The sequence below is a fragment of the Centroberyx affinis genome, unplaced genomic scaffold, assembly GCF_046629955.1.
Source record: "Centroberyx affinis isolate AG114_WGS23_722 - 3 ecotype Tasmania unplaced genomic scaffold, CSIRO-AGI_Caff_v1 ptg001464l_1, whole genome shotgun sequence".
Taxonomy (NCBI): Eukaryota; Metazoa; Chordata; class Actinopteri; order Beryciformes; family Berycidae; genus Centroberyx; species Centroberyx affinis.
Window position 1 is genome coordinate 776745 of NW_027279933.1, and position 16011 is coordinate 792755.

Here is a 16011-nt window from a genome sequence, read left to right on the forward strand (position 1 = left end):
TAGAAGAGGCTATGGTTAAATACCTCAATTCTTGGATCATACTGTACAATAGGCTACTTATAAAAAGATCTTTGTTTCTCCAAGGACAACTCTCCTGCCAACACCCTCTTCTTTTGCCTCTAACAGCTCTTATTTAAGACGGAAAAGAAAAAGCAAAGACTGCTTGACAATGTCGAATATCTTCTTTTTTAACAATGTGGGCAGGAGATCCAGAGAGTGATAGAGAGAGATCCCAGTGTCATGCCATCCATCTTCAGAAACAATATCGATCTGCGCCTTGTCATCTCATACTGTGGCGGCTATTTTTAGCTGAGCAGACTGCTACAGACTCCAGCGTTTAATGAATGGAGGTCGGGAAGTTGTGTTTCTGCTGGATCAATAGACAGTGTGAGCATTTACCCAACATGGGTAAATGGGCGACATGTACAATTATTCCTACATGGTATGCGACTTTGAAAATATAGCCTTAGGATATAAATCTCTGTATGCTAAGAGCTCAAAAGAAACAAACTATTCACGTTGTCTGTGCATGGTTATTAAAACACAAAACTGTGGCTCCATTGCAATTTATTGACACGTACTAACTTGAAGGCTTGGAGTTATAGCTGAACTATTGTCTCTTGGTGTTTCAATTAAATGAAAACTACTGCTTTCATTTATACTTTCTACTGCTCACTAAAACTATAGGAGAGGAAAAAAAACATTTATTTCAGTTATGATTTGCCACCATTTTCTTAAATCTGAATCAACACAATATGATTTTTAAGGGCTGGATTCCACCTGAAAGAACCATGGTTAATCATCTTTGGTTTTGAGATTGTGAACATTATTGAGCATTTTATTTTGTAAATGATTGACTCTTTAATTCATGAATGTGATGCTGTTGATTTGTATTCATCAAGCATGTTTCCATCTGTGTTTATTCCTTTTTTATATCGACCCTGCACTTCAACTGAATTTTTCATTCAGCTGTAAAGGAAAATATGAAGTGAATATGTCATGCCATGTTGTTCGTATTTCTTTTCCCTAAACACAGTCCTGAGGTATTGACTAATATCAGGAATTTTCCTCTTAGAGGGTAAAAGATCTCAGTCTCTTCACATTGAATTTTGTTTTTCTATGCTTCGTAAAGCTTTACTCACTGAGGTGTTTGCTAATTTTCTAAAACTTGTGACATTTTTGACATTTTTTTAAAACTACTTTATATCATCCACACTATGAAAACAGGTACTGACATTGCTGTCCAATGCCTACTTGTAATTTTACAAAATTAGAAAATGTATCATTGGCTTGCAGTGCATGCATTTCTAATGGTGAATAACACAGGTATTGGTTGTACTCGTAACCTGTCTTTCTGATATGAATCACATTAACCTATCCATGACCATCATCAGTGACAAGTTGATCTTGCTCAGACTATTTGTTGTTTACAGTTTATTTTGTGAAAAGATCACATCAAATGTAGTGAGTGCCTTTTTCCAGTAATAAATATTAGAAAAGGAATGAAACAGTTGTGATTGTATAACTTGGCTATTGTGGTACTGCACTGTATATCAATAACACCAATAGCATATGTTGCTTGAAATCCCATTGCATCCATTGCTTCAAAATTATTAACAGAATTAAAGCCATAGTTATTGGGTTTTCTCTCATGGGAAATGGTCAAATTTGACTGCCAAACATCATGCAAATAATTTGATTTTCTGGTAAAACAAGCTCAACAGTGTGAAAAATGGTAGAAACACTGTACAACACAATAAGTACTTTAATTACATTATCCATACATCACCACAAAGTGTTGCATGCTTTATTATGCATAAACACTACTGTATAATACTATATTTAATGATCAAATGCTATAAATGAATTTACAGTCACATTCACACCATTGCACTATCAAAGTCTGCACACTGCAATACTCTCACTGCACTGAATATATTCAAATATGAAATAATATCTCAAGCATGCACTGCTCCTCTGTAGACTTCTCCTCTGTAGATTTTTCTGCCTTTTCCTTTTTCCCCCTCTCTCAAAATCTTATCCATACTAATTTTTAAAATATGCATTATCATAGTGTGTTTGCCTTAATGCAGCTTCTGGCAAATAAAACAACAGCATTCATTGTTATGTAACTGACTGCTAGCGTGTTGCAGGGTGCTGCGGTGGCATGGAGACCTAGGGCTTTATCTGTGTGTCTAGCTGGGAGCCACAGTCACGTGTGTCAAAGTGTGTGTGGCACCCAGTAAAAAAAAAAAAATCCGGCTGACGGCGCCACAAAAGAAATTAATCAGGGGGGCAGGTCAGTATGGGGAGAGCTATAAATTGCATGTAACAGAACGAGTGTGTGAGGTGTGGGGAGGTGGGGGGGGGGCTCCCTTCAAGGTGGAAGTGACCTCAACCTGCCGCACCCCCTCCTCACTATCTCGCTTCCCCTCTGTCTTTATCTCTGTGCCTCCTCCACTCATGGCGCATAATGGCTCTGTACCACAGGATTGTACCCTGACAGTTCCCCACACGTTCACACTTGATTTACTACATGTGGGTTTTTCATTAGTCTGTTTACTTGCGTCTTCTGACTCGCAATCAATGTCATCAATATAGCAGGAGCGGGTAGGTGTTCCAGCTCAGGAAAAAGTCTATCTGCTGACAAACATGATGACACTGTGTAGCATGGGAGGGGAAGATTCTGAAATTTATGTCATTAAAATATTTGCTACGAGCTTTCCAGCTAGCCAGCAAGGGCAAACTAGATAGACAAACACAAGAAAAAGACAAACCAAATATAGGTGGATGGGTTGCTTTCGGGCTAATGTTAACGAAACGACTATCATGGATGAGTTAACATAACATTTGATGCAATTTATGATTGGTCAGTTTCTGATGCAGTGCTTATGGAGAGCATATACGATTTGTGCATGTAAATTAATAAATCAATAAATTACTGACTCAATAAATACTCAAAATGTACAAGTACCACAAAAAGCAACTCAATATCAGTAAGAGCAATTGCAATTTGTTACTTAGGAGGCATCAGATCACTTTGTGAAAACAACATGATACAGCCTGTATCTGTATGTGGTCACTTTGCAGACTGCATCTGCCTAAATATTTCCTGCTCACCTGACAGGTCCGCCTCCCTCACTGTTTATCTGTCTACCTGTCTCCCTGATTGATTACGTGCTCCCATACCTCCCCATTTATCTTCCTGCAGCCATCCTACCTGTCTAATTGCCTCCATCTAAACCAAAGCTCTCTTGAAGGTCTGCATGATCTTTATTTCTTACTGTATCTGCTTCCTCCCCTTGCTGTGTGCTTAGTATTGAACCTCACACCTGTCAGCTGTCTCTCTGCCTCTGACCAGCAGGGGGCCGGGGGGGGTGGAGGAGGACTGGAGGAAGACTTTGAAGGGTCCCAGCTGCACCCAAAGGTCCGCTTTCACATGACACACCACAGTGGGAGGTGTGTGGGAGCATGTGGAAGAGTTTGACCTCGATGACTGGGTGAACAGACCTGTGATCCATCATTTTTACAGCTCTTAACAATGACTACTCATCCTCATGATGCTATATAATGAAGTCATATTATTATCATCTGATAGCTTATGCTTAATTTGGGCATTACTTGTATAGTGGCTAAGACCCAAACCTCGCCTTAAATTGCAAAATGTTGGCCTGATCTCCTCTCTACTGCCTTGTCCCAGTCAACTTTCCAACTGCTTTCAAAAAGAAAAGAAACACTGTGAGGAATAAAATTCTCTCTGTCTCCTTCATAAAATGTCAAAATAAAATTTGATTTGACATTTTAACAAGAAAAAGAGTAAAAGAACCAAACTATACCTGAATTCTTCAACAGTTATCATCCTGAATTTAATTTCACTGGACTTTTTTGGACTTGGATAAAACTTCTCCGATGCCATTATGAATCAAAAGGCATCTCTTTGAGCTCCGGTTTTTCCTCTGTTGTACTGACAGTTGAGGAAACCTTAATTGATGTCAAACAGCAGTGGATCAATGCTGGTCATGCTGAGTCTCTGGAGCGGTGTTGCTTCACAGCTCCCCCTCCATTAGAGAGCTGTGTAAATTACACTGAGGGAGGCCGCAGAATTATTAAGAGTCCTTTGGAGTGTGTATGACTGAGCACAGAGTCGTGCGTCTCACCTAAAAAGCACACCGCATGCACACATCCTAATCTGACCAAGTGCACAAATCCTTCACTTAAGTAAAAACAATCTCAGTAAGAGAACACTCCCAGATTCTGCCGAGCGAGATTAATGTAAAAGCGGAATTACTGTGATAGAGGAGCATGCTGGTAAAAGTCCTCTGTTCAAAATTATACTCAAATAAAAGTATTAAATTCATTACCACTACTTACAACCCTTTGGAGTCTGCTATACATTGAATTTTGCCTTTGTTTACCACCTAAAAAGCTGTTTACCCCTAATGCATGGTATTGTTTTTTTGAGCACAAACTCCAAAACTCTTTTTATATAACAGAAAAAATATCAAATAACATATGAGAATAGGCTGTTTGTTATCGCTGGTGATAACTGCCACTTCAGAGGGTCAAAAGTACATGTTCAATAGGTTATAAAGGCCTTCTGATACTAGGGCTTCTCCCATCTTTGTGTAGGTTAAATAAATGTGGCTTTTGGTCCAGTTACACCTGCTCTGATTGTTCCCTCCTTTCTTGTGTAAAATCAAGATGTGCTTAGAAAAAATATAAATTTCTCCAAAGTGGAAATTAAGTAATGCAGCAATGTAGAAACATGCATGCAAACAAGCCGATTCTAAGAATATTCTCCACTCTTGGCAACAGCAAAATGTCCAGAGTCTCTTCCAGCTCTGATAAGTTGTAATGCCGTTGCTGAGGAAACTGTCATAATATTATGATGCTGATGCATGTAATTCACCTATGCCTGTTAACTGGGTTTTCATGTTCATGGTGTGACGACCCCCCCCCCCCTTACTCTACACCTATCTGTACATCCTCTACACTACAGATACCACGCTGACTTATACATCCCATAACTATATTGTGATGTTTAGTTTGGTAATTCTACTTTAAATAAACCTTTAGTTGAGTCTTGGATGTCGTGTATGGTCTCTCTTATTGCTACAAGCCTGAGCCAGTTTGTAACAATGGTGTCTGCAAGAAATAACTCCAAGGAAAGAAAACAACTGTGACTTGGACCATGATTTTCTTTTTTTGTACCTGTAGAAACATTGAAATTGGAGACAGACAGAATCTCCTATTGATCATGTATTAACGTTAATCAAGCTGGTCATGCACGTGTCTGGCACAGTGAAGCTCAGACTGTGACTGCAATATGCCAAAAGTTGTTACCCTCCCCTCCCCAACAGATAACAAGCCTGACTCAAATTGGCAGGTTTCTGATGATTATAATTTCCCCACATTCAAGATTTCAAAGGTTGTGGTCGGAACGAGAGAGAACGGGAGGAAGGGAGAGGTGTGAAAGCGCTGAGAGCGACAGGAAGGATGATGAAGAGGAAAGGTTAGAGGGAGTGTCAGACGGTAGCCGGGAGAAGCCCAGCATGGTTGGCATCAAACTCCAGGAGAGGAGAGAGATGTGAAAGCTGCCTGTCACCACGTCTGGCAGCCGGGATGCTGAAAGGAAAGACAGGAGAAGAGAGGTGTAATGTGATGTCATCTGAACCGCTCAAGAGAAACTGACATCTCACTGTGTCACGTGAACTTGAAGCACCACGTAGATGGCTTTAGATCAGACCAGGAGTCGGGTTTGAAGTTTAGACAGAGAACAGATGGGTTGAGAACTAAGAAGAAGACAGTTTTGTTAAACATGTGTTGGAAAGTACCAATAGTGGATGAGAACAATAAGCGGAGGGGCGGGACTGCTCAAAAATCTGTGATGGTTTAATTGGTTGGAGTTTAATCCAACCTTTCTATACATTACCTTCAAGTTGGGGCTGAGCAAAGTTTGCATGAAACACCACTGTTTTTTTTTTGTCTTTTTGCCCCATGGGTAGCTTTGCTTATTTTTCATTTTTTATTTTTACTTCTCTCTCAGCTACTGATGCAGTGGCAAATGAGCTTAAAGACAAGTGGCAAAATTGCACTAGAAGTGGAATAGGCCACTATACCCTGACTGGAGTGTATGTGTGTGTGTGTGTGTGTGTGTGTTTGTGTTAACAAAAAAAGTGCAGTGCATGCAGTCATGGTATTGGTATTGTCATATAATCCAATTTGTGGTGGAGGAAAGTAATCTTCACATAATTTGTGTCCACAACACGTAATCCTCGTTTCAGAGTTTGTGTTGAGGAGAAGAACGTCCAATAATGTCGCACTTCCTACTGATCGCCTATAGAAATCGATAAAGGTCATAGATTACTTAACATTGTATTTGTCACAGAAACAGTTTGTTGCACAAACAGCTGACAGTGCATTAGAAATTCAAATTCTCAATAGGGAGTCGCAGTGAAACAAGGAGCTTCCTCTCCAATGACAAAGATAACTGTCATTATCGCTGAGTCAGACTGTGCTAAAAGCACTTCTGGCAGGTGAGAAAGAAACAAGTTAGTGCTCCTCCAATCTATAAGGCACATACACACACACACACACACACAGTTACAGAGAGAGCCAGAGATGTTTTTTGGGGGACAGATGGGGAGGTAGTTGGGGAGAGATGTTTTGGGGGAAAAATCTTCAAAGGCAGACTCCATAAAGCCTTTAACATAATTAATAATTTACATGGGAGACCAAAAGGGGTGAAGGGTCAGAAAGGAAAGTGATTTCAGACTAATGAGTAAATGAGGAAGGAAATATTACTGCACTATTGCTGCTCATTGTTCAATGCAGTAAAGCAATTTCATGGTTAAATTGGCTAAATTGCTAAATTGAGTGAAGGCATTAAACCAAAGTAAATAAAGGACTCTATACTGACAGCTTGGTCTATCCATAAAACTAAAGTAAAACTCTTCTCATTCTATTCTTAATTTACATTAGAGAAAGCTTACGTAATTACCACACTACTCACTAAACTGCTATATTTGTCCATCTGTTTCCATTTTTAGCACGTGTGTGTGTATTTGGATCAGATTTTCTCAGCGGCACGTGTTTGTTTACAGTATTCTGACTGCCTGAGACTGTTCCCACAGCCAGCCAGCCTGCCAGCAGCCAGCGCTGGTCACAGCTGCCAGGGCTCGGATCGGGCCAAATGTAGCTGTGCCACCTGATTGAAGCCCCGTTTACTTCAAACCAAAGGGTTTCAAAAGGCTCGTCGCATGAGCTGCACCCTGAAAATGAAACAAGTTAACAGAAATAATAATAAAAAAAATCCAGAACCACCATCCAAGTTCATAGAGTTAATTTGCAAAAACATAACTCCATTTATTCATTTCTATAAATCATGTTTTTTTTTCAGGTAATTTCAATCAAACAATCAAACTAGTAATACACAGTCAATAGGTGATATTAGCTTTTGCGACAAAATGGATTTTGGATTCAGAAAGTATGTTTTGCAAAACATTATATAGCCTACAGCTGCTGTATATCATGCTTTTATGAAAGTGATGGCTGAAGACAGAACAGTGAGTTCATTTGCAAAAAGATAAACGCCATTCCTGAAAAAAAAAATTAACCGACTGCTGCTGTCGGTTAATTTTTTGTTTTAATAGAGCATGTGGTGAAAGTGATTTGGTGAAAGTAATTTTTTTAAATCACTCTGAATCACATTTAATCTTTGCCCTTTTATTCCAAAAACTGTTTTGTATGTCTGTGTATGTATCTATGTGGATATACAGCAGCTTGAAGCAGTCTGATCATCTGTGCAGATAACAGTCCCATTAATTCATCATTGGAACAGACTTTCTCACACGTGCCACCGCTGAAACTCTGCCAGCACTCAGGTAGACACTGGGATGTATAGACAGGAGACCTATTGATCTTCAATTATCTCCATCTCTAGCTGTACATTTACTTTACATATAAAGAAAGCTGTCTTTCACACAGTCAAGGACAGATTAAGGTGAGAAGATGGGCATTCAGGCGGGCTTTATAGCCTCCAGTTCTGCTGACGCAGGTTATACAGCGTTCGCTGTAGCACATTATCTGACATGGATGGATGGAAGAGGGAGGCAGGACAAAGACTCACATGGAGCAGCACATGTCCTCTTCTCCGCCCGTGCCTCTTTCTCTCCTTACGTAGAGATCAGGGCAAAATCAGTATGATAATACATTCTGAATACCTGAGAAAACACGAGATGCAAGTCTTGCAAGTTTGCCCACTTCTGAAGCTGTTCAAATATCTGTCAAAATAAATCAAGATCAAGTGTACATTGGGCAATTTGAATATATGAAACATCTTATATATGTTGATTATGACCGTGTGTGATGATGGCAGTCTTTTGCTTCTCTTATCTGTTTTTATTCATCCTTCAGGAGAGAGATAATATATTTCAAGGCATCACATGGATAGTCTGGATGATGTTAGAGAATGTCGATGAGACAAAACTCTGTGTGTGTGTGTGTGTGTGTGTGTGTGTGTGTGTGTGAGAGTGTGTGTATGTGTGTGTGTGAGTGAGGAGTGTGTGTTTGCGTGCGTCTGTTTTTGTGTGTGTCTGTGAGTGTATTCCTGTTTTTTTTGTGCAGGTTTGTACACATACCATTAACCACCTTTTGGGTACTGGGAGTGGTGCCATGTTGCTATTAAAGGAATAGTTCACCCAAAAATAAAATTCTGTCATCATCTACTCACCCTCATGCCAAATGAAACACAGGTGAAATGTGTTAGTCCATATAACACACAGGGAGGTTGCCAGCACAACTTTGTAGCAGCCTTCTCCAAAACAACTGAAGTCAATGTGGACCTGTTCTTTAGAGTTCCAAAACAAAAACAGACAAACAATCACACTGTGAATAGAAAGACCTATACACCATTATTTGTTGCAAATCAATCAGCTGTAGTTAATATTTGCACTAAACTATGGTGTAAATATACTGTAGGTCTTTTTGGAACTGTGAAGAACTGGTCCCCACTGACTTCAGTTGTTTTGGAGAAGGCTGCTATGGAGTTGTGCTGGCAACCTCCCTGTGTGTTATATGGACAAACTTCACCTGTGTTTCAACTGGCATGAGGGTGAGTAGATGATGACAGAATTTTCATTTTTGATAGAGCTAATAGAGGACAATATTGATGGCATACATGTATTATTGTAAGTATCAGATAATCCAGTACAATGCAGTGATAATGACAAAGATAATAGTACAATTTACAAAAACAGGCCAACACTGCTCTATTATTATGTATTCAAACAATTTCTGAAGTGCTATGTATTTTTCAAATGTTGCTAATCACTAGAATGTTATACTGAAGAACAAACATTTATATCAGATATAATCAAATACTAGGAGTGTAAACTTTATGAGATAGTCTGGTTTTATGAAAGAGACCAACAGCTTTCTGCATTTCCGTAACTGTCCACTAGAGAGCTTCAGATATCCAGGTTTGTCTATTGTGCAGTCAAGCCTTCTTACAACTTACAGCAACTGTGAAAAGCATTATAAAAATGTATAATATAAAATATAAAGAAAAATGGCTACTTATTGATTCATTATTTTATTGGATTTTCCTTTCACTTTGAAAGAATAGTAAGCCTACTTCATATAACTGTCAGAAAAACATTTTAATTTTAACAAAAGAAAAATGCAGAAAAATGCAAAATGTTAACGGCATGAGCAGTTTGCTACTGTGTACGGTGTACAATACTGTGAGATGATATTTTCATAACAGCAAACATGTGCTTGAGCATGCAGTACAGTTTCATTCCAAGATGAATATCCAATATTATTGAAATTATTATATTTCTTGAGCCCTTAACTTACACATTCATAGCATTTTAAAGGATGTAACTAATTTGTGTTTTTTGATGGTGAGTAATGAACATTAGAGTTTTATTTTTTTATTTTCCAAAGTGGATATATAGTGTTTTGTCATGAGATGAGACTTAATCTTGATCTACTGTGGAAATGCAAATAATACCCTTGCGTGTCTGTTATTTACTTAACAGTCTGTACAAAAATACAAAGCAGTCTGACAAAAAAGCTGAAGTGAAACCACAGTCACATGTGTCATCATACTGTCCAGTGACAAGAGGCATGGGTTTTGTAAACAAACTAAAATGACTCTTCCTAAATTCAAATGAAGACATGGGTCAAATAGTCACTGACAATCAAGGGTGGAAGTAACTAATTACATTTACACAAGTTGCTGTAATTGATTAGCTTTTTTGTGTACTTGTACTTTTTTGAGTATTTTTTTAAGTCAGTAATTTTACTTTTACTTACTTAAGTATGTTTTTACTGAAATATTGTACTTAGCTACATTTTAAATCACATCCATTACAGAATATCTCCATAAGCATCAGAAACTGGACCATCGAACATTGACAAATTGTGGAGCCATTCAGCAAAGAAGAGAAGAGTAATCTGGCTTTACTTTCTTTGCGCACTTTATTTGGTAATTTCCAAATTTTCCAGTTAAAGGAATCTAGTTCGAACTCTGTCCTCCTGCATGGAAATGATCACATCTAACACTGTTCTCTTTTCTAAAAATTAACTCAGTAACTTTTACTCTGAGCACATTTTAAATTAGCTACTTTTTGCTTTTACTAAAGTAGATTTTTACACCAGTACTTTGACTTCTACATAAGTAAAATATCAGCAAAGTAACAATACTTAGGGCATTCTAGTACTCTTCTCACCACTGTTGATAATCCCCTCAAATAGTTAACATTTTTTTTGCTTGGGTCAGGCTAGAGACACTTAAATGCAATAAAATCATCGTAGTTCCATTGCACAAGGAACATGTAAACATAAAATATGTCCTAAGTTGTTCCTATATGTATTACAATCAAAGTTTGTTGACGAGGTCACTAAGAAAAAACCTTAGAAGATTGTATGACAAATACACTTCCCTGGGACAGTTACTTTCCATGACTCATGATAGAGGTGTATATGTTCACGTTAATAATGTTATTTAATAGTGGTGATGTCCTTGCAAAGCAAAACATTATTTTCAATGCATTTTGGAGGCTTGTGTTCTACATTTATCCTACTACACCATGCCTTGACCTTTGTCCGCCTTCCTTCCCTGCATGAAGAGAACAACCTGTGTGACATTAGCCTTGCCTGTTCTAGTGATGAAGCAGTAAAGGAGCGGGTCTACAAGGCAGTTGAGGCTTGAGATTGCTAAACTGATCTTGTAGGGATAGAGGAGCCACGCGGTGCTCCCACAGTCATCCACCAGCGAGCGGAGGAGCATCATGACGTGGATGGGTCCGAAGCAGAGCCCCAGGCAGAGCAGGACCGTCACCAGCAGCCTCGAGACCCGCTTACGCTCCTCTTCCTCCGTGGCCCGGTTGGACCTCACCGCTTCACAGATCCCCCAGCTGGAGTAGACCACCAACAGAACCGGGACGACAAACCCCAGGATGAAACGCACCGCGTTCACCCGCACCAAATTCTCTGACAATGGGAAGATATCAAAGCACACGGACACCATGTTGTATTCATTGTAGGAGTCCTCCCAGGTGATGGTGGCAGCGTTGAAGCAGACCACCAGGACCCAAATGGCAACGCTGACGGCCGCTGCAGTGCCAACTTTCCTCAAGAACGTGTACTTTAGTGGGTGAACCACTGCCAGGTACCGGTCAATGGCAATGCAGCACAGGAGGGCGTCACTAGTGTAAAAGTTAGTGAAGAGGAAGTAGACAGACAGCAAACACGCAAAGCCTCCGTGGACCCAAGCACCCTGCCAGAGGAAGTCCAGCCACAGAGAGAGGCCAACTGTGAAGGTCAGGTCACTGAGGGCCAGGTTGAATAGATACACACCGAGCTCGTTCCTCTGTCTGATGTGCTGCCAGGACACATACAGGGAGAAGGAGTTGGAGGGGATGGCTATGATGATGATAGCCAGGTAGAAGAATAGAAACGGCCTCCTCGTCTCTGCTCCCTCATACTGGAAACACCCTGACTGATTGGTGGCAAGGCTGAAGTTTTCCATAACAGATGTGGCGTTCATGTGCAAACACACACCTTGTAAAGAAACAAAGGAATGAAAGAATACAGATGACTATCTTTAAAACAAGTTGAGACAAGAAAGGTCAAATATTAATGATTTGTTCCAAGTGTTATCTAAAGAGTATCATCAAAAAGAATAAAGCACATTTCAGGAAAAAATCTCCAAAATGAGGCTGTACTCACACTTTATTCAGTTGCGCTTCTGCTAATCCAGATTCCGCACGTAAAATTCATGCCTGTTATTAAAAATGTAAAAATCAAGACGCAGAGCAGATTCAATCAGTTGGCTCGTCTTGTGTTGCTTGCTCAACCAGCTTAAAGAAACAGGAAGAGACAGCCGCTGTCTCCTCGTTGTCCCTGACTACCATGCAGCCGTTGGTCACTTAGTAGGTGACAGGCCGTGACAGAACAAACTACCGGTGTCAGTGAACCTCAAGGCAGATTTAATTAGGCCACTGAGTCTATATGAGAACTGCTAGTCTTTATTTTTAGTGTGTCAATACAGACACAGGCTCAAGTAAAGCTGATGGTGACATTATTGTCTGTCTTGTGATAAAGGAATATATATACCTGCTTGACTAACTGTTTCCATAGTGGAGCACATGATAACCTTGGTTGTTATGGCTGAATTGATGTGCTTGTAGTGCAATTATTCACCAACAAAGACAACACAGAAGGAAGAACTTGTATTTTTTATTTTCTGTCATTCAAGTAAAATAATACACCAATAGATAGATATGTCATTTTTTTTATTTTGTATATTAGCCACAATATTTGAAGAGAATGAGATGCTGTGTTACTGTGATTTGTTTGCAGTACATTCAAAAATTGTACAGTAATGTAATTGAGATGATTTATCCAATAAAACATCAACACAGTCACAAGAAACTTGAGGACTGTCAGCAAAAAAAGCATGACAGTATATGAACATTCAGTACTCACTCAAGTATTAGCATTGCATGTTCAAATCATGTTTTTGGATTCAATAGTTTAAAAAAAAACAAAAAAAACACAGTAATGTAGCTCTTAGGCAACTGTATTAACTCCATAAGAGCTCTTTCGACACATTGTCTGCCTAAAAACCCCCCTTACTTTGTCCAGAGCTTTCTTCATCTCTGTCCGAGCGCTCTGGCTGATTAAACAGTATATGATAGGATCCAACACACTGTTGAGCGTGGTGGTAGCCACCGTGACCATGTATGCATCTCTGAGCCTCTTGGCCCAGATGCAGCCGCCCGACGGCTCCTGCGTGGCCCTGAGCAGCATGACGGTCTGGTAGGGGACGAAGGCCGCCACGTAGGTGAGAAGGAGGAGTACCAAGAGCAGCCCCACTTTCCTGCGCTCCTCAGCCAGGATGGAGGCGCTTTCTCGGAGCGACCGCATGATCTGATGGAAGCAGAAGATCATAATGAGCAGAGGGACCAAGAAACCCAGGATGACACGTGTGAGGGCCAGGTCGGCGTCCGCCTGGGTCATGGGCATCCTCTCCTCACACATGTATCTTGAGGAGAAAGCTTGCAGCGCCCCTGTGTGGTCAAGAAAGAGAATGTGGACGGCTATCTCCACACACCACACCACAGCGCTCACGACCACTGATGTCCGCACCTCTCGGACCCTGTGGAAGTGGAGAGGGTAGACCACCGCTAGGTAGCGATCGACCGAGATGCAGCAAAGCAGGCCGGAGCCGACGTAAAAGCTGTTGTACATGATCACGGCCACTAAGCTGCAGAGAACGTCCCCTACGGGCCGGCGCAGGGACAGCTCGATCCACACAGGCAGGGAGATGATGTAGAGCAGGTCAGAGATGGACAGGTTGACCAGGTACACGGCCAGGTTGTTCCCTTTCCTCATCAGCACCCAGGCCACATACAGAGACAGGCAGTTAGCTGGCAAACCCACGATGAAGAAGGCAGAATAGGCGGCTGGATACATGTGCTGTTCCACCCAAGTGTCCGCTGTACAGGAATAAGATATATTGGCCTTGGTTTGGTTGAGGGACGCCTGTAAGTCCATCCTAACTCGGTGATGAATGTACTCAGAGTGACAACCTGAGTGATAGGGAAGCTGTGTGTTCAACTGGCATATTAGTATTCATGGTTCAGTGAAAAAAAAAGATGTTCGTGAGGCTACTCTGCAATGCAAATACTTCCCATTCATTCTCTGCCAAGCTATAAACAATCCTGCCATCTAATGCTTTGGCTGTTGCTTTATTTCCACAATATACTCTGCGGTCATTACAGGGTCAACCGAAAGATTAAATTGTAGCTGAACATTTGTTACAAGTTACAAGAAGGAGATTTTGGCATTTTTAGTTTGGTGTTCATGAACTTAATATGTTAACACATTTTAAAGTTGGAAAGTGTTAGCAGTGGTATTAGCAGGCAAGGACATCACGTTCCTATCCAGAGCAACCGGATGGGGGTTTAGTGTCTGACACGTTTCACTATTTCACTATTTTTTCTTTTTAACTCTCATAAGAGGTTAAAATGAAAGGCGGATCCCAGACTAGCCTGAGACAATGCGGTACAGTTAAGCACTCTGTTAGTTCAGCTGTGTTTCATTAGGCTGAACTGTAGCAGAGACCTCAAAGCACAGCGCTTCTGAGACAAAGCAGATGCAGACACAGCCAAGTAAGTGGCACCACATACTTACTTTTGAAATTTCAATTTCAAAAGTAAGTGGCACCACATTGCCCAAGTGATGCAGTCTGTCTGTCTGTTGACATTTAAACTTCGAGTGACAGTGAGGTACGTTTCCACTGAGAGGACAGAGGGGCCTGATGGTCAATGTCTGGTCACCATCAGTCAGGCATATTTTCATCTGAAACTCTTTCCATCCAACAGTTTTGTTTTGTTTTTTTTAATTCAGAAGAAAGAACATGGTGAGGCTGAAAATAGGTCTGCCAAAATATTTATTCACTTTACTGGCTGTTAAAAAATAAAATAAAAAATAAAAAAAATCAATCAATCAATTATCAAAATATAATTCTTCCCCCATTTTCCCTCATTCATGTCATTTTCTTCTGGTTTGTGGTATTGCCCTTACATAAAACAGTATACTGTAATGTAAGCACCCTTCAACAGATACAGTACATGGGAGAGGCTATACATTAAAGACATAAACAAGGTTAAACTAGGCTAAAGAAAGCAGTTATTTACCTGTGATGGTTCAGGTTATTAGATTTAGAGAACTGCCAGCTAGGAAATGGATGTCAACACAGGACACTTACCAGACCAAATGGCTGACAAATTTGTTACACATGAATATGTTATGTTTTTTCTTACCAGTATAGAATAGAATAGAATAGAATAGAATAGAATAGAATAGAATAGAATAGAATAGAATAGAATAGAGCTTTGGGCTTGTCAGTGACAACTGGTGACAATACTTAATATTTCTGTTGTGTTGGTGATTGAGAGAGAGAGAAAAAAGCTTTTGTTGATGGAAATTTCTAATGTGATAATTCCCAATGGAGAAGCTGAGGGAGATTTGATTATATATGTTGGTGTTAATGTGAAATATTGATGGTTATGTGAAAATGTATGGGTCTAAGTATGCTGTCTAACACATATTACTTCAATAATAAGTTTAATTTCCCCCCAAAATGACCATTGTTCCCTTTTAACTCAAACATACATTGTCCATTTAACTAAAAGTACAATCATAACAACTTGTGTCCAGATTGTTTGTATTATTTTTCATCGTGGAATGCCTCTCCAAAACTTTGCATTGGAGACTTTCCAGAATAATATCCCCAGTCTTGCGTGGCAGAACGTATCAAGTGGCTTAATTTGTCTAATCCTCATGCAAGTCAAACACAACTGTGAAAAGACAACAATCCGTCAGTCGATTTCAACTTCGGTCAGTCATAATTACTGACGTCAAAAATACTCAAAGTTTAAAAAAAGCTATTCAATTACAGTAATGCGAATGAATAAACTCATTACTTCCACCCTG

The 16011-nt window shown here is 40.0% G+C and overlaps 2 protein-coding genes across 2 annotated transcripts; both read right to left on the bottom strand.

The window, feature by feature from the left end:
• Nucleotides 1-11089: 11089 nt before the first annotated feature.
• Nucleotides 11090-12296, bottom strand: gpr65 (G protein-coupled receptor 65). Its single transcript, XM_071526777.1, has 2 exons — nt 12238-12296; nt 11090-12069 (listed from the first exon to the last, which is right to left on the bottom strand). Exon 2 carries the CDS (start codon nt 12053-12055, stop codon nt 11090-11092), a length of 966 nt encoding a protein of 321 aa, XP_071382878.1. The 5' UTR covers nt 12056-12069; nt 12238-12296.
• Nucleotides 12297-12850: 554 nt separating this feature from the next.
• On the bottom strand, nt 12851-14063 carry LOC139650213 (G-protein coupled receptor 4-like). The gene has a single exon (XM_071526805.1). It carries the CDS (start codon nt 13984-13986, stop codon nt 13081-13083), a length of 906 nt encoding a protein of 301 aa, XP_071382906.1. The 5' UTR covers nt 13987-14063; the 3' UTR covers nt 12851-13080.
• Between the last annotated feature and the right edge of the window lie 1948 nt (nt 14064-16011).

Coding starts and splice junctions, on each gene's coding strand:
- gpr65 (XM_071526777.1), bottom strand. CDS start 12,055: ATGAACGCCACATCTGTTATGGAAAACTTCAGCCTTGCCACCAATCAG.
- LOC139650213 (XM_071526805.1), bottom strand. CDS start 13,986: ATGTATCCAGCCGCCTATTCTGCCTTCTTCATCGTGGGTTTGCCAGCT.